The sequence below is a fragment of the Molothrus aeneus genome, chromosome 3, assembly GCF_037042795.1.
Source record: "Molothrus aeneus isolate 106 chromosome 3, BPBGC_Maene_1.0, whole genome shotgun sequence".
NCBI lineage: Eukaryota > Metazoa > Chordata > Aves > Passeriformes > Icteridae > Molothrus > Molothrus aeneus.
The window spans coordinates 34,693,831-34,719,217 of NC_089648.1; the positions used below are offsets into that span (position 1 = coordinate 34,693,831).

Below are 25,387 nucleotides of genomic sequence, written 5' to 3' on the forward strand. Positions count from 1 at the left end.
GGTTAAGATAAATAAATAAAAGGCTTCCAGAGTGAAATGCTGTGGTTATCTAAGAGGTCATATCTCTCCCTCACTCACCATCCTCATAATAAACAGCTATTGATTAAATTGAGGAGCCACTTGGTCTTTAGCACTACAGGTGGGAGATGGTTTCTGGCCAGGGCTATGGTAGGATATATTTTATGCTTGCCCTTCTTTCACCACCCTCCTTTTCTTTTCTTCTTTTTTTTTTTTTTTATTTAATGGATGTGTGTGTGTTTGGATTTTTTTTTTAATCCACACATAATCAGATCCATATGTGTTTATTTTTACATATTGTGGGGTTTTTTTTGTGGGCAATCATTCTTCACTAGTAACTGAGCATAAAAAATGGAGGCATATATATATAAAAATATATATGTAAAGGTAAGAATCAGCAGGTAATTCAAACTGGTTTTCTTAACATCACTGTTTAAATTCAGTTTGCTTTAGATATATGGATTATTTTGACATGGGTTATTTTTAGAGCCATGACACCAGGCCTGGCAGATTAATATTTTGTTTTGGTAAATTTTCTTCCTATTCAATAGCACTTCACCCAGTTAAGAGTTTGTACCACTGTAATAGATTCAAAAGACAAATAGCAAGCTATTGATCAAAGAAGTCCTGGCAGAGATAAATCCGGCCTTAAACTGCATAAACTGGCTTGTTGAATTTAGCTTGGCTATTTATACTGTCCCATCCTGCTGTATTTAGAGCTAAGGGTTTGGTGACAGGAGTTGAAAGTCTCTGATCTGCTTTAGCTTGGAGGATGAGATGTGCTAAATGAAACATTAAAGAGTTCTTCTGTGCTTTGTTCTGTTCTAATGCAAGTTGTCAGGGGCTTTTTGTTGTCTGGCCTTTTTTGCTGGAAAAAGAATAAATTTATTCTATCATAAACTCAGTCATTTGTGAATACTTTAAACTGGAGCAAATATTTTCTGCAGTTAGGTTAAACATAGCATGTCCTAGGGGCAGAGGAAGCAGCTGTGTTAAAGTATCTGTCTATTGCTACATTTTCAGGATTTCTATTAATGATACAAAGTCAGTTGAAATGACATCCATTACATATTTGTCTAAACAAGTGGAGAAGAAAAATAAACAATGTGGTGCTAGGGAATCCATTAGAATTGTGTATCTCTGCCTGTCTTCCCTAATCAGAGGAGCTGATATCTGTATTCTACCCACAGTTACTTCTGAAGCACTTATATATCACACTGAAAAGCACTAAGACAGTGAGGTTTGCCTGCCTAATCTATGTTCTTGCTCATCTTTGCTGTTTTGTGGTTTATATATGCAGATAAAATTTGCATTCTCTGCAAGATTCATAATGGTTTCTAAAACAATCCTTTCTTCATGAAAAGAAGCAAAACTGGACTTCTACTTAGTAGATAACTTCATTCATTACAGAACCATAAATATTTTTGCAATAATGCAGAGAAATTATCCCAAAGGAGAAGATGACTGTAAATAAAGTGGGTGATGTGAAAGTCTTTATACATGCTTATGCTGTTAGATTCAGCAGATGCTACTCTGCCATAGGTTGCAATTTTTCCTCCAGAGATTTTTGTTTACTGTTACTGTTAGCATACAATTTGAGCCAGGACTGTATATTAAGGTACTAGAAATTAATATAGCATGTGATAATCCTGTGCCTTACCTTGTTAGCACTTTTGTCCTCTTGTGTCTTTTATTAACCTTTGTTTTCCAGGTATCTTGTAAATTTCTTTCTGTACAGGTCCATTACAGCACAAATTCAAAATGATGATTACAAAATACTGGATTTTATCATTACATTTCATTAATATTTTAATAATTACTAAAATGTAGCTTTTCTGTTTGAAACATCCATACTAGGAGTGAGAGGGTCTGCAGTGTTAGTAATTTTAGTAAACTGCTTGTCTCTTGCAGTTTTGGATATGGCTCGCCACGTTCCCCTGTACCGAGCTCTGCTGGAGCTGCTCCGTGCTATTGCCTCTTGCACATCCATGGTGCCCTTACTTCTTCCTCTGTCGGGAGAAAGCAGCGAAGAGGAGGAAGAGCAGTTGGAGTCCCAGGCTTCTGTTGGGACCTTGTTGGCTAAAATGAAGACCTGTGTAGATACCTACACCAACAGACTGAGGTAAGCACTTGTATCAGCCCTGGCCTTCATTTAAACTGTATTGTGTGCTTGTGCTTTAGGAGTGATACTCCCCACTTTAGTGCTCCCACTGAGACACTCCAAACCATGCTGCCCCTTGCTGGCTCCTACCTTCCCTTCCCCCTGTGGTGGGCTGGAGGGGAGAATTGGAGGCACAAAAGGTAACAAATCACGGGTTGAGATAAGAACAATTTGCTGGAAGCAGCAATGAGATAAGAGAACAAACAGCAACAATATTATTAACAAAAGTGAACAAAAGAGAGAGTGACTCACATGCAGAAATGCTCATCATGGAGCTCAACCCAACTGCAGCTATACCACCCTGACCTCTCCCTCCAGCTGGGAGCAGGCATTATCCAGCTGCTCCCTCCAGTGTGGACCTGGCACCACCCAACTGCTCCCTCCACCATTCTTACTTGGCCAGAAGGAACCCCCTCCCAGAGGAGAATCCCTTTCCCCTGCCCCAGCAATTGTCTGAGGTGGGGTACATTAACCTCTGGGTCCTCTCCTGGATACTGCAAAAAATCAACCCTGTTCTGCCTGGAACAGGACAAGCTTTTACTTATTATGAATATAGACATGAAAGAAGATTGAATTCTGTCTATTTCTCTGAATGGATGTTGCCATCCAGAGTGAGAATATACCATCTGTTTGATCCAGATTTGTATTTGTATGTATCTGTCTGGTTTACTGTACTGTTTACAGGGAATGGTTTTGGTATGACAGACATAAGCTGGTAGATTTGCATACTCTTGTCATTTCATTGATAACTATCAATGTTGCAATGCAAATTTTCATTTCTTTATTTTAATAATTTTCTGTTTCCAGTAATTAGTTGGTTTCTTGATTCTGTTTACTTGCTTCCAGTTTAAAGACAGCTTTTTAAGAAATAACCTGTCCTTCTCTGCAAAATTTAGTGCTGCCCCTAAGCATATGCTGAAACTTCATAGGAAGAAGGTAAATAAAATGTCAGGAAAAGGTGTGTGGAGAATGTTCTTTCTTCCACTATTAACTCAGAATATTTACCAACCATTACCCAAGAGACTTTTCAAGAAGGAATCTCATTATTGGGAACTCTTTCTAGTAGCTCCTGATGAACTGGACTTTACCCATCAATTTCTCCAATCCCTCTTGACTGAGACTGCAAGTCTTTTTTATCAAGCATGTAAGGTACCTGTAGTGGGATTTTTTTTTTTTTTTTTTTTTTTTTGCTAGTGTAGTGCAAAAGAAACAGAACTGGGAAGGATAAAAGCCAGTTCTTTATGCTGGATACCCACCTAAAAAAGTCAGCTTGTGCCTGCTGGCAATATTATCTATATATCTCATAGTATATGTAATCTTCTTAAAATAGGAAAGAAACTTGGCTTTTGTGTAATCCATTTCCAGTACCTGTGTATGTGATTCTCCACCAGAATTGCTGACTGTTTTTTCTTTGCTAATCTGGTCATCCATCAGCCTGGGATATAATGGCCATGGAAACCTCTGTCTCCTCATGTCACTTCCCCAGGCTGAAGCCTAAAAAGTCTCTCTGTGAGAGTGGCGTGCACCTGCTGTTCATAGGCTCTTTTCTGTTTCCTAAAGTAAATACAGTAGGAGTAATTCTTCAGTGCCAGCTTAGGATCTGGAAGCAAAGAAGAATTCTAGAGTCACAATTATTTTAATATTAGCTGGATTTGATAGGAGTTCTGTGGTTCATTCTTTATGCATTATCTGTACAATTTTCTTGAATTACTTTGTTATCCCAACACAAAAGGAAAGCCTGTCTTTTACTGGGTGGTTTAAGCATAGTGCAGTTTGTGTTTGAAGCAGTGCATAGACAAGGATGAAAACATCAACAGCCTGAACAGCCTGGAGTCACTGGGGTGGAAGGCTTGAATTCTCAGCGTTTTAGTTGAAGGTGTGCCAGAAATATAAGCAAGTATTGGCACGAATTTCTTAAATGGGACAATCTGCTGTTCCTTTCAGATCAAATTGGCAGAACAACAACCCAGAATTATGGGTTCTAGTTTCAAAGGCAAAACATCACATCCTCTGAGCAGCAGACTTGCGTGTCTGCCAGATGTCATCTCTATGTTGGGCTGGGAGTGTCCACTTTGTTCCAGAATTGAAGGAGACTTGGTTTTGGACTTCAGTTAGCATTGAATTTCCTTTACTTTCAAAGGCCACAGTATTCTCTTAGAAAATTGGGAAATTTCTGGATAATCGAGAAGATATTTAGGTATGAGATGATTTCTCATGGCTGTCTGGGTGCTAGGAAGTCAAAGCCATCAGTGATTGGAGAGCAGTCAGGCCGGTGTTATGAGTTACCACGAGGGATGGGTTTGAGACATGAGCTTGCTGTGCTGGCTGAGCCCTGTGCTGCAGGGAGCTGCTGATGTGTGGCAAAGCAGGCTCATTGGAGCCAACATCTGCTGGGTGAGCTTCGTGGCAAATGGCTGTTCTGGCAAAATGAGATGGTGGCTCATTTGTGTGATGTGCTGTCTAGCAAGCTTAGCCCTAAAATTCCTAACTATGCTTCATGGGGATGCTGGAATACAGCCAGGTGGGCTTGAGGTATTATCTCTGCTATGGCTTTTCATTGTCTTCACTGCTGTTTTGGAGAACTTTTATGTGAAAGAGTGCATTTTTCAAACAAAAAAAAATTTCTTTAGAACTGGACCCCAAGAATCAAGGCCTAATTTGTTTTAATTTATTTTTCTTTAAAAAACAATTATCAGTTCCTTCTGCTGCATGCTGAAACTCACATTTTGAGTTGATGGTTGTCTGCAGGGAGCAGTCCTGCAGCCTCTGGTTTGGAATGCTTCCACTGAATGTCTGTAAATAGTGCTTCAAGCCCCAGGGTGGGGTAGGTGGAGCCATCTGGGAGGAGGTTACCAGCTTTCACCAGTGGTCATTTGCAAAGTCACAGCCCCTTGCCTGTTTTGCCTGATTTCAGGAGATTTGTTTGAGCAAGTGTGAATTACTGGAAGGAGTAAATGTGGAGTCCATGAGGGCTGTGGTTACAAACCCAGGGTAGTTTTATCCCAAGACAGTGAGTCCCAGCCTAAGACTAAGCAGCCCTGTGCTGTAAGCACTGTCCCTGTGGGGCACAGGGGCTGAGTGCTTCATTGGCTGTACTCTGGGAATGCTTTGATAAGGGTATCATTCTGTACCACCACATTCACCTGCAAGCACCAGGCACGGGTGAGTAAGTATTAGTATTGACTTGGAAAATTAAAGTTGCCTTGGGAATGTATAATTTGTTATTCATTTAGCACAGCATAAAGAGAAGGCTGTCATCTCTAGCACAAGCTAAATTAATGGCTTAAATTATTAGCATGTACACTGCTGTCTTTTCTAGCAAATATATTAGTGACTGTCATCCCTTTAAATATGGGTTGACATTTTCTCTGCTTTTTCTTCAGTGGCTGAAAAACTGTATGGGAAAGTTTCTGTGTCTGAATTTTATATTTGGCTCCTCCTCCACTCTGGAAGTCATAACATTTAGATAAAGGTTTTTCCTGCATTAAAGCTCAGGAGTTTGTTAAACTGCTAGTTATCTGCATACAGAAATTTCTATGCAGGGTGATAGAATACAAGGAAAGAGCTGAAGCATCTTACTGGCTTTATGATTTCACTTTTGGTATTTTGTCTCCTCCTTCACAGAGTGTTGAGAGAGCTGTAAAGTTCCTGGCAACTGCTTCTCTCAAGCTGGGGCCCTCCTGGTGCCTCTGGATCACTCATGTATCACCCAGCTTGGAGAGAGAATGAATCCAGGCAGGACTGCAGCACTGGAGATGGCAGTGAGAAGGGGATTGGAATTTTCTCAGCTAATAGTGGGCTTTGCCCACATTATACCTGCTCACAAACAGCAGAGTAGTCATCAGGTTGCTTTTCTCATCTGTGCACAAAGCAATACCATGTGTTTCAGGTCACACTGAGATGTAGTTTTTGGATTATCATCTTCAGTAAAGCTGTAATTTTGGTACTGGAGGACTCCAAGATTGAATCTGAGCAAGGATTTATTTTGTGGGGTCCATAGAACAGCCACAAGGCTGCAGCAGGCTCTAAGATTGCCCAGTGCATGGGTGATATGTGAAACCCTTTGAACTTTTTCCTGGGCTTTGAATTACATCTTCGTCTCAGCCCTTTTATAAGAATACAGTTTAGGGAACTAAATAGGCTTTTAGATTTTTCAGACCAGGATGTTTTGTTACATGAGGGAGATGGGTACAGAGACCATATTCACACCTCCATCTGCTCCAGAGCTGTTTTGTGCAAGATTTTTGTCTTATAGTGCACCTGTTCTTTTTAAATTGCATGATTTAATAGCCAAAAGCATAAATGTTTTAAGGATATGTTTTCAGAAAGGGCTGCTGTGGTCTTCTAATGTCAAAGAAATAGAAAATTAAGTATAATAGTTCATGTCTGCAGGGATGTTCATTTCTATCTCAGATCACAAAACTCTGTGAGCTTTAAAAATTATCATCAGTGTGAGAGTACATATGGCTGGGGAACCATGGACAGATTTTCCCATCTTGAGTCTAGGGAATTACTTGATTTTCCATATGCTGATTGTAAATAAACTGAGAAACTGTAAAATGCTGTTAAATTTCTCCAACATTTGTGAATAATGCTAAAGTAGAGAATAAAATAATGAGGCAGATGCTTACAGGAGAGCTGGAGAAGGACTTTTTACAAAGACCATGTAGTGACAGGACAAGAGGAAATAGCTTCAAATGAAAGAGTAGGTTTAGATTAGATATTAGGAAAAAATTCTTTGCTCTCAGGGTGGTGTGGCTCTGGAACAGGTTGCCCAGAGAAGCTGTGGATGCCCCATCCCTGGAGGTGTTCAAGGCCAGGCTGGATGGGGCTCTGAGCAATGTGGTCCAGTTTAAGGTATCCCTCCTGTGGCAGGGGGTTGGAATGAGATGATCTTTAAGATCCCTTCCTACCCAAACCATTCTGTGATCTCACAAACTGTGCAGGATGGATCACACTAAGTTGGTGTTCTTTTGAATCAAATAAAGGTAGGAAGACAAAATGGGGAAAGAAAAAACTGGATGTCATCATTCATAGGAGTCTTGCATGCTGTGGCAATATCAGTTGGTTTGTTCCCCAAAAGTGGGGGGAAAGGTTACCTTTAGCCTAACTAACCCTTAGAATATACAAGGAACACTTGTGTGAGGAAGCTAGATGTTGATAAGGCAGTATGTCTAATTTTGGGAATTTGTGTACCAGCTATCTTATCCTCCCTAAGAAACTGGCTGAAATCCATGATTAGGCAGAGTCAAGGACAAAAAATGAGACTTGGATGGGGCAGAGGTGTGGCTGAGTCAGATTTATTCCTGCATTTTGCTTCCAAAACTGCTCTTCCACAGGTGTGGCCTGACTCAGAAGTAAGGCAGCTGGATAATGTAGCTGTCAGAGTAGAGTTCTTCTGCAAACATAGGATTTTAAAAGTCTCTTGTGAGGAGAGGCAGGGCAGGGGTTTTCTGTTGTGCTCATGATTGCAGTGGACAGAATCTCCTTTCCCTTTTTTTGTGGTGGCACAGGAGATGTTAGGAGAATACAGTTCAAAAGGGCTGGAGTGTAACTGTTGTGGACAGCAGGGAGAACAAGAGGAAATAATATTATTGGTAGTTTGCATTTGAGTAAATGTCTCCTTTCCCTGCTGCTTCAACTAATATATATTCCTTGTCTGCTGAGGTAGTTGCTGTCAGTAACTCACCATCTCTGTAGGAGTTTTTAAGCATGTGGTGAAGCATTTTGCTTAATGAGGCCAACACCTTGATTTTTTTGATTCTAAGATCAAAGTGAAGGAGGAAGACCAAAGAAGTGGTCCAAATTGTAAAAGCAAGTGGACAACAGAAGAGCCACAAGAGCACTGTTTTGAAAATGGATTAGTAAGAATTAATTATACTTTTAGTGCCTTCACTAAGCACAAGTTTATTGCTTTTCACACATCTTTCTCTTGCATAATGCCCACTGACATTTTACTTCAGCCAGAATTTCTCCAAGGGTTTTATAGCAAATAGCTTAAGGCTTCTGCATCAATAGCAGGCAGATCTAAATCTGTATACCTTTCTAGGGACTGGTAGCTGCTAGCATGTGCATGATGTTAAAACAGGTTATCACTGAGGTTTAGTAGGTTTGAATATGTATTGCTGAAGGTGCTTAGTATGTTATTTAAAAAATATTGGCCTAGCTTTCCACAGGGAAAAAATGCAATAAGGATTGGAAAGTATGAATGAAAGATGCAGCTGCTGCTTTTTTGTCATACAATGTTCTTCAAATGCAACCTGGGGCTGGCTGTGATGCCTCCAATTCCTCCGAACTTTGAGTATCTGAAAGCTCAGAATAGCTTGAAGTCTGCCATGGGCTAACATCCTTTTGGATTAAATCTGGAACAGGGAAAATGGACCGTGCTACAGTAATGTATTTTGTTATTAATGCTCTCTAGGGATATTCTCATTTGATTAGGTACAGTTCAGAGACCATATTCAGTACTACTGTAATCACCTCTGCTGAATAGTTTAGAGAGTCATTCATTATGCACAATTTCAGTCTAGATTAAAACACAGAAAGGTTTTAGTTGGTAAAATATGTTTGCTATATCAAAACATTAAATTGCTGGTTTTACTCAAGTGGATAGTTTCTTGGTTTGCTAGTGAGAAAGAGCAAACCACTTCATCTTGGCTGTTGAACTTGTTTGGGTATCAAAACGAACGAGTGCTGTTGAAACAAAAATGAGTAGAAATTGTTGTAAAATAATTTGGGAGCTGTTAGCATTGAAATCTCCCAAGTTTTGCAGGATGACAGTGTAAATTTATGTTAGCTCTCAAAACACAGAAGCTTTTAAATAGTCACATTTAGGTTACATTAGTATCAAATACCCTTGTCCTCATTTCAGCAGTCGACTATCTATGCTGGTAAGGACTAGATTGTTGCAATCTAAAGATTGAAATGTATGATTACTATGCAGCTAGCTTCTATCAAACAACAGTTGTGCACATGCATTTGAAAATGCACTGCATTTTCAAATAATTAGAAAAATTTGAGATGTTTAAATTGGCATTTTGATTTGCAGATTATAAACATCCGATGTAACCTAGATGCTTTTTATATTTTAAGGCTCTTAAAATTATGTTACATTAAACTCCTTATTGAAATATAAGCTCTACATTTGTGTAGCCCAGAAGAGAACTGCAGAGACAAAATTTGTATTTGACCCACAGTCCTGTGGTGCCTGGGTTGATGTTCATCTACATGCTGTGAATTTTTACTGGAGGTTTCCTAGAGTTTTATCATTAGTGTATTTTCAGTAATTGCTAGTGTATTGTGTACACAGGAAGGAGCATTTTGTCATCTATTTAGGACTTAGTTTTGCACAAGGATCTGCAAGGATGAAATGCATATTCATGACATGATCTTTGTTAGATTGATTTTGTAAGGTTTGAAGGTGTGCAGACATCAGGTCAGCCTGAAGGGTAGGCCTGAAATGTTGAAGCAGAAACTGCTGTATTGCAATTGCTGGCTTTGTGTTCCTATTTTCACTGCTCATACTAGCTGTACCTCTGTTTGTCAAATCAAGGCAACATGGTCAGTGTTGGAACTGCTGGTTGCTTCATTCAGTGATGAACCTGAAGGTACAGAGACACATTCCATTTCAGAAGGCTTCATTTAGTCTCAATCCATTACCTTTGGTATTTTTCCCTGTTGACAGATGCACTGGATACTGTATGTCTAGTTGAAAGATACTCTCTCATGTTATATCCTATTTCTTTGCCCCATGCAGGTCTAAAAAAGACAAGGCTAAAGCAGGAGTAAAACCGGACAGTTCTGATCAGGAACCAGAGGGACTGACCCTGCTGGTGCCAGACATCCAAAAGACCGCAGAGATCGTTTATGCTGCCACCACCAGCCTGCGCCAAGCAAACCAAGGTGAACACAGACACTCCTAGAAGTGCTCTTGCTGTTTGTCTGTAGTGCAGCCATCTACAGATAACTTATAACTCAGCTTAAAAGCAGGACAAAACATTTCCCTCCTGTCCCCAACTACTGACTGCATTTTCAAAGGCAGTTGGAACCTTGTGGGAGTTTTAAGTGTTTTGATGAAGGAAACAGAATAATTCAAGTAAATAGAGGACACCTAACAGCTTCCAGCACAATTTTATAGCGCCTTTTTTATTATTATTTTTCTTGGCAGAAAACAACATACAGGACCTTTAGTAATAAAACTTTTCTGTTGAAACTAAATCTTATTAATTGGATTAACTATGAAGTAGATGAATGCAGAAGTAAAATCTGAAACATGGGTTGAACCTCAAAAGACCATCTGGTTGTCCAGTAATATAAACTAAAGATTAAGTAGCTGAATCAGGGGAGTGCATTTTATATAGGTATGTATAATCAGCTCCTGATTTTGGAGAGTCCAGGAATGCCTGTGGGAATAGCCATCCACACAAGCATATGTCATACTTCCTTTTTGAAATTGAAAAAAGATAAATTAAAAGAAACAACAAAAGAATATTCAAAGAAGCAGCAGCAGTCATGACTTATTTCTAAGCTGAGATTATGATCTTTATTTACTCAGATAATGATATACAGTAGTGAGAAAGAGATTTGTATGCCCTAAGTGATGCCCAGTTTTGAGATGTCTCTATGAAAGAGTGTAACCATAAAATGTCAACACTTGCTGTGCTTTTCTTGGAACTACATAGCTAATTACAAATAATCACATTTTACACAACAGAAAAGAAGATGGCTGAATACTCCAAAAAGGCTGCTGTGAAGCCCAAGCCTTTGTCTGTTTTACGATCCCTTGAGGAGAAGTATGTGGCTGTCATGAAAAAACTCCAGTTTGGTAGGTTGAGAAGTGTGAATGTATGTGTTTTAGAAAGCAGACAATGAAGAAATGTGTGTTCTGTTGAACAGAATCCTTTATTATTTTAAAAGTTAACAACTGTCTTGCATATGTGACCACTGATAATTTTCACATGAGGGAAATTGTACATGTGTGTTTTCAGCTTACCAACTCATGCACTCTTTGAACTAATAAGGAATGTTTTAAGCATGCATTAAGGTAATTCAAGGAACCAGATGAATTCAGTGATGTGATGGTGTTCATATTTTCATTACAGTAATGATTTTTTGTGAGTCTTTCAGTTCTCAAATTACATTGACATGTTTGATTTTTTTAAAGCTCATATATGAGCTTTATATATTTATTTATTTATTTATCTATATATATAAAGCTCATATATGTTATTTTTAAAATAGAAAATAATTCAAATCAAAATGTGTTTTTAGATGAAACTGCAATAAAGTTAATTGTATCTTTTCAAGAAGTACAATGTATTGCATTTGGAAAATGTGATGGGAGTTGGTCCTTACTTTAGTCATAAAAGGAATGTGTTACCAAAAAAATTCATAAAGAGCTAATAGTATCTTATCCAAAAAGGAGCTATAAAACTATTGCAAAAACATTCTCAGTGAGTATTTTTTGAGTTGTGGTGACAGCATTTGCAGTCACATTTCTTTGCTGTTCTATTTGCAAGAGGTTTTCCTCACAAATGTTTGTGGAGGGTATGCCAAGAATAGGAGTTATGAAGGTTTGTAGGAAGTGAGAGCTTTTCCCTCTGGCAGCTGTGCTGCAGATTTTGTGTAGCAAGTGATTAAAGAAAACCAGCTCTAGTGTAGTTTTTCACGGTTCCTCAATAACATTGCCACCAGCACACGAGTGAATACCACTGGCACTTGGCTTCACAAGGGTTCCATTATTAGCATTGTTATGTATTTGTAAGTATCATCATATTCCTGGTTGGGAATAGCTGGTAGCTTTCCAGATTGGGAGTGGTGTATATTTGACAAGTTGCATATGAGAGTTTGTAAATTAGCTGCAGAAATTGTTTCAGCCCAGCACTGTTAATGCTTTGGTTTCTGTGATCACTGTTAATGCAAAAAAAAAAAGTGTTTTCTGACTTACTGTGAGGCAAATTAAATTTTCCTTTTTTTCATTTTGATGCTCATAATCTTTGTCCAAGACTAATCCATTACAAACTTCCCTCCTTTCCTGACACATTAAAATTTTCTTCTCTTCCAGATACATTTGAAATGGTTTCCGAAGACGACGATGGCAAATTGGTATTTAAAGTAAACTACCACTACATGTCTCAGGTGAAGAACGCGAGCGACGCCAACAGCGCGGCCAGGGCCCGACGTCTGGCCCAGGAAGCCGTGACTCTGTCGACCTCCCTGCCGCTCTCCTCCTCGTCCAGCGTCTTCGTGCGCTGTGATGAGGAGAGGCTCGACATAATGAAGGTAAGGAAGCAAAGCTGGGTTTAGTTCTGTATTCAGCTTGGCAGAGAAGTGCTCAGGAAGGTGCCTGAAGTCTTAGGGAAAACCAGAAATATTTCACATCCACTTTAATTGCTGTCCAGGCATTAATGTAAGTGGTAGTATTTGAGTCTGAGTCTGATTTCTCAGCAGCTTGGCAGGGACAGGAAGAGCCCATCTGCCCCAGGAGTGCTCTGTTGGCCAAGGAGTCTTCACAGAACAGGATTCATTCTTTTTCAGCTATTCCAAAGGGAAAAGTTTAGTGCTGTTGCTCCATTATGGGCCAAACGTATCTTCGCATGTGACCGTTGAAGTTGCAGGCAGTAGGTATGGAGAAGTACACTGAGTGCTTCTGGACCTGTGTTTTGGAAAAAACATTCTGTTAATAGCATCCAAGAGGAAAGAGTTTTCAGCTCCTTCTGTCTTGTTTTCCATTTGGAATCTGGAGAAATGAGTGTTCACAGAGAGCTTTGCTTACCCACAGTATCAGAGTGAACAGCCTGTGTGTGATTATGAGGTCTAATAATAATTCCTGCTACACAGCAGGTGGAAATAAAATGTGTCATATAACTTACAAAATCTCAACTGTGTGATAGATACAAGGGTGGGGATTTTAAATTCTTTTTTTTTTTTTCTTTCTCTCTTTTTAACGCTGGTAGGTTCTCATTACTGGTCCTGCAGACACCCCGTACGCAAATGGTTGCTTTGAATTTGATGTGTATTTCCCACAAGACTATCCAAATTCCCCTCCACTTGTCAATCTGGAAACAACTGGAGGCCACAGTGTGAGATTTAATCCAAACCTCTACAATGATGGCAAGGTAAGTCAGCTGGGATCCTGTGTTAGATGTCAGCCACTCCCAACGTACAGGAGGAAGCTCTTTGGTTAATACTGGTCTTCAGAATGATATGAAGAGGGATTTGCCAGTTTCAAGTGGAATTACCTCCTTTCTAAATAGTCTTGCAGATTTTTGGAGATCCAGCCTTTATGAGTTGGATTGGACCAAAAAAAGCAAGTACTTTTGACTGAGAAAAATGTTCTTTTCCAACATTTTCTGCTAAATGAACCAGTCAGAAATCTGTTTTGGCTAGCTGAAATACCCTTTCCATGGACAGAGTATGCTTCATATCAGCTGTAGCTGAAGGTTTGCTTGAGTGCCTTGTCTCTTCTTCTCCATTTGTTTTCTATTAATGTGGACACAGAATATAATTCCTAGTGGAGACTTTATCTCCATTTTTCTTTGTCTAGTTTTAAGTATTGGAAAATACTTGCCTCTAAGTTTCTTCTGTTCGTTTTGTCTCTTTGTTTTCCCTGTCTTGGATTTTTCTTTTTCACAATAAGATTCAAGAACACCATAAACTTCCCTGACATTCAGATCAGTCACAAAAGTTAAGGAATAATTCAAATTTCTTGATAGTCTGTGTGACAGAAACGACCTTTTACATGCTTAAGCAGAATGCCTGTCTTCAAAACACACAATTACAGGTTTTATAACAGTATTTAAAGCAGAAGGTAGAGAATTGGACAATATTCATAATTCATTTTTTTTGGAGCCACTAGAATCCATAGGTTTCCTGTGAGGAAAAGTAATCTGCCTTGTCTTGTTTATTTATTAGCATGCTGTTCTTGTTATCCACATTATTTTTATGTTTTCCTTTCAAAATAGTCTCATGGTCTTAAGCTGTACTAGGAGAGTCTTAGGTTGGACATTAGAAGGAATTTGTCCACAGAAGGGATGTTTAGACATGGGATTGGGCTGCCCAGAAAAGGTGGTGGAGTCACTGACCAACCCTGGAGGTGTTTAAAGCAAAGACTGGACCTGGCACTCAGTGCCCTGGTCTGGTTGACATGGTATTGTTCCATCACAGATTGGACTCAATGATCCCTGACATCTTTTCCAACCTCATTGATTCTGTGATAGGAAACAAATTTGTCTTTTAGAATGCTGTTGTAAAAAAGTTTGTAAAAAAAATTAATGTAATGCCAACATTCTGTCCATGCAGAACAATTTTGTCATATTTGTCTGTGGTATTAATAATGTCACTTTTTCAGGTGTGCTTAAGCATACTTAATACATGGCATGGGAGGCCAGAAGAGAAATGGAATCCCCAAACATCAAGTTTTTTGCAGGTGAGCAATTTCTTCTTTCACTTCTAAATGTCATTTAGGAGTAGTAAGTTGTCTCTTGGTCATAAGGATTCTTTTTCTAGACCATTTAAACCAGACTAATCTTCTTCAAATAAGCATAAATAAGACAGAAGTCCAGAAAATGTCCTTGGAACACTTGGAAAGGAACACTGCTGAGGAGACAGGTTCTTCAAAATGCTCTTTCTAATGAGTATTTCTGTTGGTCTGGTCTTGAAGAGCAGCTGTTCATGTGTGCAGCTCATTCCTGCACCAGCTCTGCCCATATGATTTCAAATAGTTTATTTTATTTTCAAAAATTAAAAAAAAAAAAATTACTGGGAGATGACACCATCTCATGGATTTATCACAAACTTTTTATGGTGAAGACAAAAGAGGCTCCACACTGAGAGATGAGAAAGTGAAGTACACAGTGCAGACTGTAGCCTTTGTCCTCCTAAGTGTGCAGGTGAGCTGAGTAGAGGAAAAAAGATGAAGGGAATGCAAGTGCAGCTATGCTGTGTTCAATAACAATTAGTGTTACATTAGAGCAGAATTTATTAGGGCATGCAGTCCTTTTCAGCTTTATTTCCCAGACATGCACTGACTCACAAGCAAAGACATTAAGTAGAAGTAAAGCTTGCAATGGCTTCTTTCCTATGGCAGTTACTGAATTTATTCCGAGTTTGGAGTAATTATTATGTAGCACAAGGTACAATTTCTGTTCCAAATCCTAGAAGACTGCACAGCTTCAGCAAATAGAATTACTGCCTTCAGCAGAACAGATTGCAGCTTGTTCAGGATTTGGCCTTGGAGAGCAGGTTTATCAGTCTCCTGATTTATCAGTTCAAGAATGGTCTATTCCAGTGTGTGGAAGTCAGGCGAGCGAGGCAGAGGCCAGCATGGGTAAACAAGAGCTCTTGCCTAAGCTCAGCTGCAAAGAGAAGCAAGAAAAGGTGGAAGGAGGGGATGGCTACTTGTGCAAAATAAAAGGATATTGACCAAACATTCAGGAGAGAAATTAGGGAAACTAAAGCTCAGATGGCACTGAAAATGTTGAGGGTTATGAAGACAAACATGAAGAGCTTTTCATAAGTATGCTGGCAGCAAAAGAATACATTTTCCTTAGGCTCTCCAGCTGCTCAGAGGGGAAGGAAACCTATTGGCAAGGGAATGGAAAAGGCAGAGGTCACCTCTGCCTCACTCTTAGGGGTAAGACTTGCTTTGCCTTGTCCCTGAGCCCTCACTAGGGAGGTTGGTGAGAATGAGGAATTACCCACAGTAGAGGAACAGTATTGAGCTGCTTGGACCCACATGTCCATGGAACCAATCCCCATGAGTCCAGGGGAGCTGAGGGAGCCAGCGGGTACCACTGCAAAGCCATTAGCTCCCATCTTTGAAAGGCAGGGCAATCAAGGGAATTTCCAGGCAAATCTCCCACTCAGCTTCAAGATCAGCTAGAGAGAGGATCATGTTAGGATAGGTATCCTTAATGAGTGCAAGTCTCCTAAGATCCAAATTCTTAATCAAGAGATGAACTGCAATTTTGAACTTCAAGTGTAAAATCAGTGTAGAAAAGTACAAGTATTTAGGAAGTCTTATTTTCACCAAAGTCCTTTTTCTTACATTAAAATGTTAGATTTGATAGTTAGAAACCACATGCAGCATAGAAGTTTATAATTTAAAACTTTCAGTGTTTCATTTTGAGAATAGTAAGAAAATTGTTGGAAAAAGTCCCATCCCTACCATATTGGGAGAAAAACACTTTACAACTATTAAATAGAAAACAGCTGTAGGACTAAATAAGTTGCTTGGAAAGAATTAAGCACTACATGTTTTTTCTGGCTCAGAGATTGAACTATCGTCAGACCACCCAAAATACTTCAGAAATTAATTTTTATTACCCAGCAAAACTGGAAGATTGGTGTATAGTTTCTCATTCATTACAGTTATAATTGAAAGTACTGACTGCTTATTCAGGCCCAGGAAGTAAAATGCTGCAGTGTGAAATTTCTCTACCATAGCTTCTTTAAAAAGATATAAATATCCAAAATAGAACATTTTTGAAAAGCAAAAGCCTATTCTTCCAGAGACATGTAAAGGCCACAGAGATCACCTTTCATACCCAAAGCCTTGGTCTTGAAGTCACTCTACCATGACTTAGCACATCTACATTAATATTCTGCCTTTTTTGGTAGCTATGTGGCCATTTGCTTGATGAAACCTGATGTGTGAGGCACATTCTGTACATTTTAATACATTTACCTATGTCTTAAGGTCTAACACTAAATAACTATTTGAGTGCAGGGCAGGGTACAGGAGACTGTGATGATGGTGCACACAGTACCAGCAGCTACCTGGGGCATCTGCCTGAGAAACAGAAAAACCTGGCTAATTTTCCCTCTCAGCCCAACAAGGGAGGCTGGTTCAAATCTCCCACTGCACAGCTGCATGTCCAATCCAGGATAAAGACTTGGCTGCCCTAGACTGCCAGTCTGTGCTGTAATGAAAGCACAGGCAGCACACAAGGGCAAAGTGCCATGGCATCTAAAGGGGGTGAGGCTGTGTTCCTGTGAGGTGCTGGTGGGACTGAGGGTAGCCTGTGTCATTCAGCTGGCTCTTGGACTGCTGCTTTGATAGGAGTTACTGATCTGGCATTGTGTCTGTGGAGTGAGGGACCATCACAGAGAAGATGGGAAGCTGGGACACTCCTGTGCCCCCTTTGCTACAGGAGAAACTCCAGAAGAATGCCACACCCGAGCACAGAGCACAGCTGTGGATGTCAGGGCACTGCCTGCAAAAGAGTCAGAGTTTGGATTGGTGCTGACATGGCATCTGTCTGATGTGAGCTGTACATTCTGCATCCACCAAGAAAAAGAAGGGCTCTTGTCTTCCACATCCAAATTCACAAATTAGGGGCTGTTTTAAAGCTCTAAGTTGTACCTGGACTGGGAGGAGAGTCAGTTCCAGAAACAGCTGCCCTGACATGTGGGTATCTGCACCTAAATATGCCCAGTGCTGGAAATGCCATTCCTAGGTCTGTAACATATCATCAGCTTTTCACTAAATGAGAAAATATAAGTGTTCCAATCATCTTGGTTGAATTCTTCACAGTTCTGGAGGTTTGTGTCACAGAACTGAAATCCCTAAAATTGTTGCTGGTGGACTTGGTCCTAAGTACATAAGAAAACCTTGCCCTTCATTTAGTAAAAAAAGCAAATTGACAGGGATAAACTTTAATACTGGAAAAACTAGCAAGCCTTCAAATCATGAATATACAGTACATCTACATTTGGATACCTAAGAGCCTTATGTATCTGTTTAATTATTTGGGGTTTATTAGGAATGGCTGAGTAAATAGTTAATTGCCTTGAATATATGTAAACATCTATTCACACATGTGCTGGATAGTAAAATAGAAAACAGGAAAATTGTTATTTCTGAATTACTGAATAGTTGGTGCTTTTTCATATAGTATTGAAAACATTTTTTCCCTTATCTTAAAAAAAATACTGAGGTTTTGTTTTATTGGTATATGACACAGTATCGTTTGTAAAATCTGAAACTAAAGGGCTACGAACATTCATTTAAAAAAAAATGGGAGATGATGTAGATGAGGATTAATTTCAGTGGTTCATGTGCCATTTTACCTCCTTTGGTTTTTTTCCATCTAGTTCAGAATTACAGGAATTAGCAAGCTCAGCCATAGGGGAAAAAATCAAAATTGTTGATTGAGAAGCTGACAAATACACTTTCTTTCGCAAAGGGGCACAATCAGACATCTCTTCCTTTAAATACTTTATCTTACTTATATCTGTATGTTTGCGTTGTAGGGTTTTAAGTTACAAAGGTTTTAAAATTTGTCATTTTCTCAGTGTTTGGGCTAAATACACAGCCACAGGACTCAGTGGTTTTTGTGTGTAGTGACAGTTTAGGTTTGAAAGTGTGGATGTTCCTGCTTGCACATAGCCTGTATCACAAATGGAAGTACTTTGCCATGGAAATGGTTTTGCTTGTAAAGTGAGAGGAGCTTTGTATATTTGTAAGAATACTTTGGCAGCATAATTTTAATATTTGGTTTCTTCTCTTGCCAGGTGTTAGTGTCTGTCCAGTCCCTAATACTGGTGGCAGAACCATACTTCAACGAACCAGGTTACGAGCGATCGCGAGGTACTCCGAGCGGTACCCAGAGCTCCAGGGAATATGATGGAAATATCCGACAGGCCACGGTCAAGTGGGCAATGCTTGAACAAATGAGAAATCCATCACCGTGTTTTAAGGAGGTAGGTTTTGTGAAAGGCAGTATTTCTCTTTTTTGAGCATTAAGAATAATGCAAATATTTGGTAAGATAATGCATGAGATGTCTGTTTTAACCTTCAGTCAAGAGACTGAAATGAACAAGGATGTGCCAAACTTCACAGATTCTTTTCTGGGAAAGAGGAATGCAGGCAAAGTGGGACTGACCTGAACGGGATCTTGGTGCACAGTTGGATAAAACATGGTTCAATCAGCTCACTCTTACTACTGAGCAGGACCTCTTACATGGCCTGTAACACCTGTTGGTCAGCCCTACAAAGGGGCACTCCATGCTCCACGCTCTGCATAATTAACAGGCAGTATTTTCCCAAGGATCATAAATTTGAAGCAAATACTAAGAAACACCTCGGATATACCAAGATAATGCCAATTGGAAAAACACCTTAAAAGAAATTCCACAAAGCATCTGCACTAGAAACCTGTGCCTTTGAAGAAAACTGTCTTCATGCTGCTAAAAGCAATGCTAACCTTCATGCATTCAAGCTGTCTTAAAAAAATTATTGTAATCAATCAAATTGCCTAATTTTCTTACATTCCTGAAGGTAGACTAAAGCTCACCTGTAGCATCTTAGAAGAATTTCATTATTAGGGACTTCTCAGTGTCTGTAGTCCAATTCCTTTCCCACAGCAGATGAGTTAGATATCAGGGGTTCAACATATACAGCAAGAGTTCAAGGGAAAAGGAGCTGAAGAAGCACTGAGAGAATCCGTATGAATATTGATACAAAATGTTTGGTCAAACATGAGTCATCTCACAGTATTACCAGTGAATATTTCCAGAAAAACTTATTTTGCTCTGAACTACTACAGCTGTTGCCAGTGTTGAAGTGTGGAACCATCTGGCAGTATCACCTATGCCTTCAATTGTCTGCATAATAAAATGTTGAAAAAACCTAAACATTTTAGGATTATGCACATTGCTGGGTGTGGCATCTGAGATGTTGATCTCTCATCCCTTCCTTGATATTGTAAAAAACATCCTTTGGAATGCAAAACCTTTTTTCATTAAAGTTGTGTGTCTTGTGGAATAAGAAACTATATTTTTATCCACATGCAGGTAAAAAAGGATGTGCAGTGTATGTAGGGACGTTGAATTAATGAAATAAGACCTGGTGGTTGTTCAGAATTACCTTTTAAATGTTCTACTCAATAAGTAGAAGACCATGCATCATAAAGATATCTGGATACATAACCCAATAACTTCTGCTAATAGATCTTTTTCTTCTAGCTAATGTAATGGTTTCACTTTGGCAAAAGGCATTCTCAAATCACAGTAAGATTAAATTAATTGAATATATAAGAATATATAAGAAAGCAGTGGACAATAATGCTCCACATTCCTTCTCACATGTACAGAAGTGAAGGATATGCAGTCTTACACCATTTGGTAACTGAATCCCAGCTATTATTGCTGCACTTTTCTTTAAGAGTCTCAGTAATTGTGTGCTCATTCTGCAGTGCAGCTCTCACACTGCTGGTATGAAAAAGGCAGCTTTGGAACAGTGCTAGAGTCTATCCTCAGCCCCATCCAAATGGAAATGCATCTCTCAGGTTATCTGAGCACTTCTTTGGGAGATTCCCTTTTTGTTCAGACCTCTGGGGTTTTTGTACAGTTATCTTAGAAACCTTAACAATGATGATCAATTCAGTAGCACAAATGCAAACTCATGTTGAAGACTGAGGTCTAAGAACTTACATCCTGAGATCTGTTGTCTTCAAAAGCCTGAGTCTTGTCTTCAGTATCTTAAATGATGGATAGGCTCAGGAGATCTAAACTGCCAGTCTTTGGGAGTTTTTCCAAGATCCATTATGGATTTAAGGAACATATCCAGAATTGAAGTCAGTAACACTTTCAATATGCAATTTCTATTTAGACAGATAGCTATTTTCTCTAACCTCCAGAGGGAAAAAGTATTTTTCCCATTATGTTGCAATATGGCCAAGAACTCCCAGTGCTCAATAAAATTTCTTTGGTTTTATTTTTGCCTTCAGTGTTCAGAGTTTCAGAAAACTGTTTAAGACAAAGCCAACACCAAGCAGAGTTTCACAAATTTGTATGAGTGTTGATTGGTTGGATTTTTTAAACTCAAATACGTGCTTCAATACCAAAATTACTCTTCAGTCAAATACTGGCTCCCATCCAAACTGGGCAGCTCAACTGCCATGGCCTGAGAATTCCAGTGTCCCCAAAGGTGCTGCCTCTGCCTAGACCAAGTGGCTGCATCCCCTTGGAGGCAGCTGCTGTGATCCTGCTCTTGGCAGAAGCACGCAGTGTTCCTGTGCTCGTACCCCAGCAGTGTTTCTGCTCTGTGGTGGTGTTCACAGGGCGAGGGAAGAGACCAGAATCTTGACTCCATGTTTCAGAAGGTGGATTTATTAGTTTATGATATATATATATATTGTATTATATTAAAACTATACTAAAGGAATAGAAGAAAGGATTTAATCAGAAGGCTTGAAAGGAAAGGAAAAGAATGGAATGATAACAAAAGCTCATAACTCTCAGAGAGTCCGAGCCAGCTGACTGTGATTGGCCATTAATTAGAAACAACCAACATGGACCAATCAAAGATGCACCTGTTGCATTCCACAACAGCAGATAATTATTGTTTTTCTTTTTCTCTGACGCTACTCAATTTCTCTGGAGAAAAAATCCTAACAAAAAGATTCTTCATAAAATGTGTCTGTGACACTGCTCCTCTGTTTTCTGTGAGGGGAGGACATGGTGCTCCTGCTTGCTCTGTGCTTCTCTAGCAAAACAGGGCAGGGAAGGAAACAGTGAAAGCCTCAGCACTGTGTCTGTGTAGCTCTGCTCCTGTGCGAACGTCGTGCCTGCGTAGTACATCCAGCTTTGAACTGCAGAACGTGAGCAGCGCTCTGCTCTCCCTTTGGCTTCTGCTGGTGTACTTCTGGCACTGGTTTGCCCTGCACCCAGGTAACACAAGAGACTGCTGAAATGGCAGGCTGCACACAAACAGTGGATTCCTGCAGACTGAAGGAGATATCCAGACCAAAACACTCCCCAAAACAGCATCAGCTGAATTCACAACAGGTTCCTCTGGGCTTTTTCCAGTTGGATTTTGGAAATCTCTGAGGACAGAAATTCCAGTTTTATCTCCAGTTTGGTTCAATTCTGAATTACCTTCATACTGATTTTTTTTTCCCTTATATTCAATTAGACCCACAGAGGTCTTGCAAATTTGGTATTGTTAAAATATATGGTTCTTCCATCCATGTTACATTGGGAATGTTTTCTTGCAGGTCATCCACAAACACTTCTACTTGAAAAGAGTGGAGATCATGGCTCAGTGTGAGGAGTGGATAGCAGACATACAGCAGTACAGCAGTGACAAACGGGTAGGCAGGACCATGTCCCATCATGCAGCAGCTCTGAAGGTGAGATGTTTATAACAAATCCAAGTTTCCTGGTTGTCAAGAGAGGCAATGTGTGTGCATTCCACTTCCTCAGTATTTTTACTACAAGTTGGATTTTCCTCTAGCACCTGTCCTGCCTGTTTTTTCTATGAATATTTGTATAGGATGCAGTGACTCCGAGATGGTTGGAGCACGGTGCTGATGTAACGCCAAAGTTGTGGGTTTGGTCCCCTATGGGCCATTCACTTCAGAGTTGGACTGGATCCTTGTGGGTCCCTTACAGATCAGAATATTCTGTGATAATAGCTTTTTCTGTTCACTCTGAGGGTGGGTTGGGGTTAATGATAAAGTTGTATTACAACCAATTCCTTGCCAGAAAACAAACTCCTAGAGTAGACAAGCAGTTAATAAACTGTGGTCAGCTACAATCAGTTTTATCCTGTGTTAATTTGAATCATTCTAACCATTATAAATATTTTCTGCCTTCCTAGCCAAGTATTACCATTTGTGTATTTTGTGACCACACAGATAACAGGGCTATATTGTTTTTAATATTTGAGGTTTTATTTCCCCTGAAGTGCAACCCCCAGATTTAGAAAGGCTTTTTTTTTCTGTTGCCAGACTTCCATTCTTTCAGTGTCACCAGTCTTTGAAATGAAGTTACTGTGATCAGTATACAAATCTCTGCATATCTGTCTCTGTCACAGGTCTCATCATGAATTCTTTATAAATTTGGTTTGACTGTATGACCTACCAAGTCCAAACCAGTTTCTGCTGTTATACAGATATGACTCAGCTGCAGGACAGTGTAGCATTTGTAGTGAGGCATTTGTTGGCTGCAGTTCTGTTGACCGCCTTTAATTTGTCCCTAGCAGCTCTTGATAATTATTCTGTCACTAAAATGAAAATATCACTCCTTAAATATAGGAAAGAAGCTGATCCAGACATTGAAATAGTACATTTAAGCCTTTCCTTAGAGTGTCTAACCTTGTGAAAAGTTTTAGCTGTGGCCTTCCACACTGACTTGTTCTTGTATATCCAGCGTCACACAGCCCAGCTGCGGGAAGAACTTCTAAAACTTCCCTGTCCGGAAGGATTGGATCCAGACACTGATGACTCCCCAGAAAAATGCAGTGCCACAACAAGCTCAGAAGAGACCATGTTGCACGACCAGGTTAAACCCAGCAGCAGTAAAGATGTCCCCACTGATTTCAAGTCATGAGTTGCATTGACATGGACTTTGTAGACACAACGGCTTTGAAGCACAAGCCAAATATGTCAATATTTGTATGTAAGAAGTTAATTATGTAATAGGTAATGAAATTGAAACTATACTATGCCCTTAAGGATATACAGTTTAATTAAAAATGATCTTTTATTTACCTGTACAAGAGTGTAAACTTTTTTGTGCTTTTATTTTTCAATTGTGAGAACCACTGATTGGTATGTTTAAAAAGTTATGTATACAAAAAATGGATAAATCACTGATATATAAGGGAAACTACCTTAGGAAAGAATGTTTACTGAATGTTTATTATTTTTTTTTTACTTGTAGAGTGAGGGCGGTTGTAACAAAGAATATATATTGGTCATTCTTACAGCTACTATTTAAAGTCAGAAAATTTTCACTGAATTTGATAGATTTTACGTTTGGCCATATATTCATGCTCATATTTGATTCTAAATAAAACCTCCTGTATACTTCAATAAACGTTAAATGGACATGATCCCTCTTTTATGATTTACTGGTACGTTTTTTAAATAAACTGCCATAAAATACATTCTAGCTGAAGACTTGCACTTGTATGACTGAATTCATTACAGTCAACCTACTTAATTTTATGCTTACTAAATCTAAAATGCAGATGAAATAAATGCACGTGGTTTTACCTCATGCCAAATTTGGACTTCTGAATTAGTTGGGGTTTTTTGGCTATTTTATGCAAACTAACAGTATTCTAAATTTTTTAAGGGCTATTCTGGAACAAAGTCTTTACTGTATTGAAATGTCTGATTTTTACATACACAGCTTGCTCTTACTGACATGCCACACAGGACTCTGATGTTCTGTAGTTCCTACTGTGTAGAATTATTTCCAGTTTTATACTTGCAACCACAGATCCCTGACTAAAAGGGGAAGGAGTTTGCTTGATTTAATAATCAAGTCTCACTTTTAACATAACATGCATTGCTATCATTGTTATTAATTTTTGAGCAGTCCTTGAAGGACTAAAAAGTTAATACTGGTATTACCTCAGACTAATGATCTGTTGTATGATACATACTATAAATCAGGCAAAACCGAAAGTTTTTTGTTTTCTATTTGTTCTTTGTTTATAAGTATCACGCTGGAACTTTTCCACTTTTTGTTTTACAATGTATTCTTTCTAATCATTAAAAATGGCACCAACTGAGGTTGTGTTCTTATGCTGATGGTTAACAGTTAGTTCTGATAGTCCTTTTAGCAGTTTTTGTGTTCTGCTGATGTGTTGTGTTAATCCAAGGCCTGTTCTGATTGTACATACCTCTCAAAATACCAGCTTGGCCACATCTGTGGAACTTCAGGGGTCCTTAGTCACAGAGCAAAACAACCAGCCCTGTGCCAGAACTGCTGGTAAATACATGAAACAAAGAGCTTATGCCACATAGTCCAAGTGTTAGAACTTCATCAGTGTTAAAACAGCCCTGCATTTTTCCAGATGGGTATTTATTTCCATTCCATTACTGTTCAAAAGGACTGTGATACTCCTGTAAAGTCTCCAAAATCAAAATTACCCACTGACTTCCAATTAGATTTGTTAGGAGTTTCCATTAGAGCTCTTCATTTACTGCTTAAGCTGCCTGTCTACAGGAGCACAGTCTTTTTATAAAATCCTGGTACTTGTACCAAAACCAAATGTATTGAACCTGAAGATCCTCTTTAAAAGTGGACTTTTTTCCTTACCATTAAAACACAAGCCTGAAACAAGAAGTACCCATCTTGCATTGATTTGACATGAGGAAGGTGGTTAACATGATTGTACCTTTATCTCTGGTGTGTATTTACGGTTTCATAGCAATGCTAATGTGAAGTCACTGCTGCTTAATTAAGCAG

At 39.2% G+C, this 25,387-nt stretch overlaps 1 protein-coding gene across 2 annotated transcripts in view; it reads left to right on the plus strand.

Annotated features, from left to right (window-relative positions):
• BIRC6 (baculoviral IAP repeat containing 6) overlaps window positions 1–24,085 on the plus strand; it is a 176,040-nt gene extending 151,955 nt beyond the window's left edge. For both annotated transcript variants that reach the window (XM_066546647.1, XM_066546648.1), the window contains exons 66-74: window positions 1,930–2,140; window positions 9,936–10,081; window positions 10,893–11,003; window positions 12,243–12,460; window positions 13,135–13,296; window positions 14,529–14,606; window positions 18,695–18,883; window positions 22,180–22,314; window positions 23,336–24,085. In XM_066546647.1, the coding sequence (XP_066402744.1) occupies window positions 1,930–2,140; window positions 9,936–10,081; window positions 10,893–11,003; window positions 12,243–12,460; window positions 13,135–13,296; window positions 14,529–14,606; window positions 18,695–18,883; window positions 22,180–22,314; window positions 23,336–23,515 (1,430 nt within the window). In that variant the 3' untranslated portion in view covers window positions 23,516–24,085. The remainder of the gene's footprint in view (window positions 1–1,929; window positions 2,141–9,935; window positions 10,082–10,892; window positions 11,004–12,242; window positions 12,461–13,134; window positions 13,297–14,528; window positions 14,607–18,694; window positions 18,884–22,179; window positions 22,315–23,335) is intronic.
• The last annotated feature ends 1,302 nt before the right edge of the window (window positions 24,086–25,387 follow it).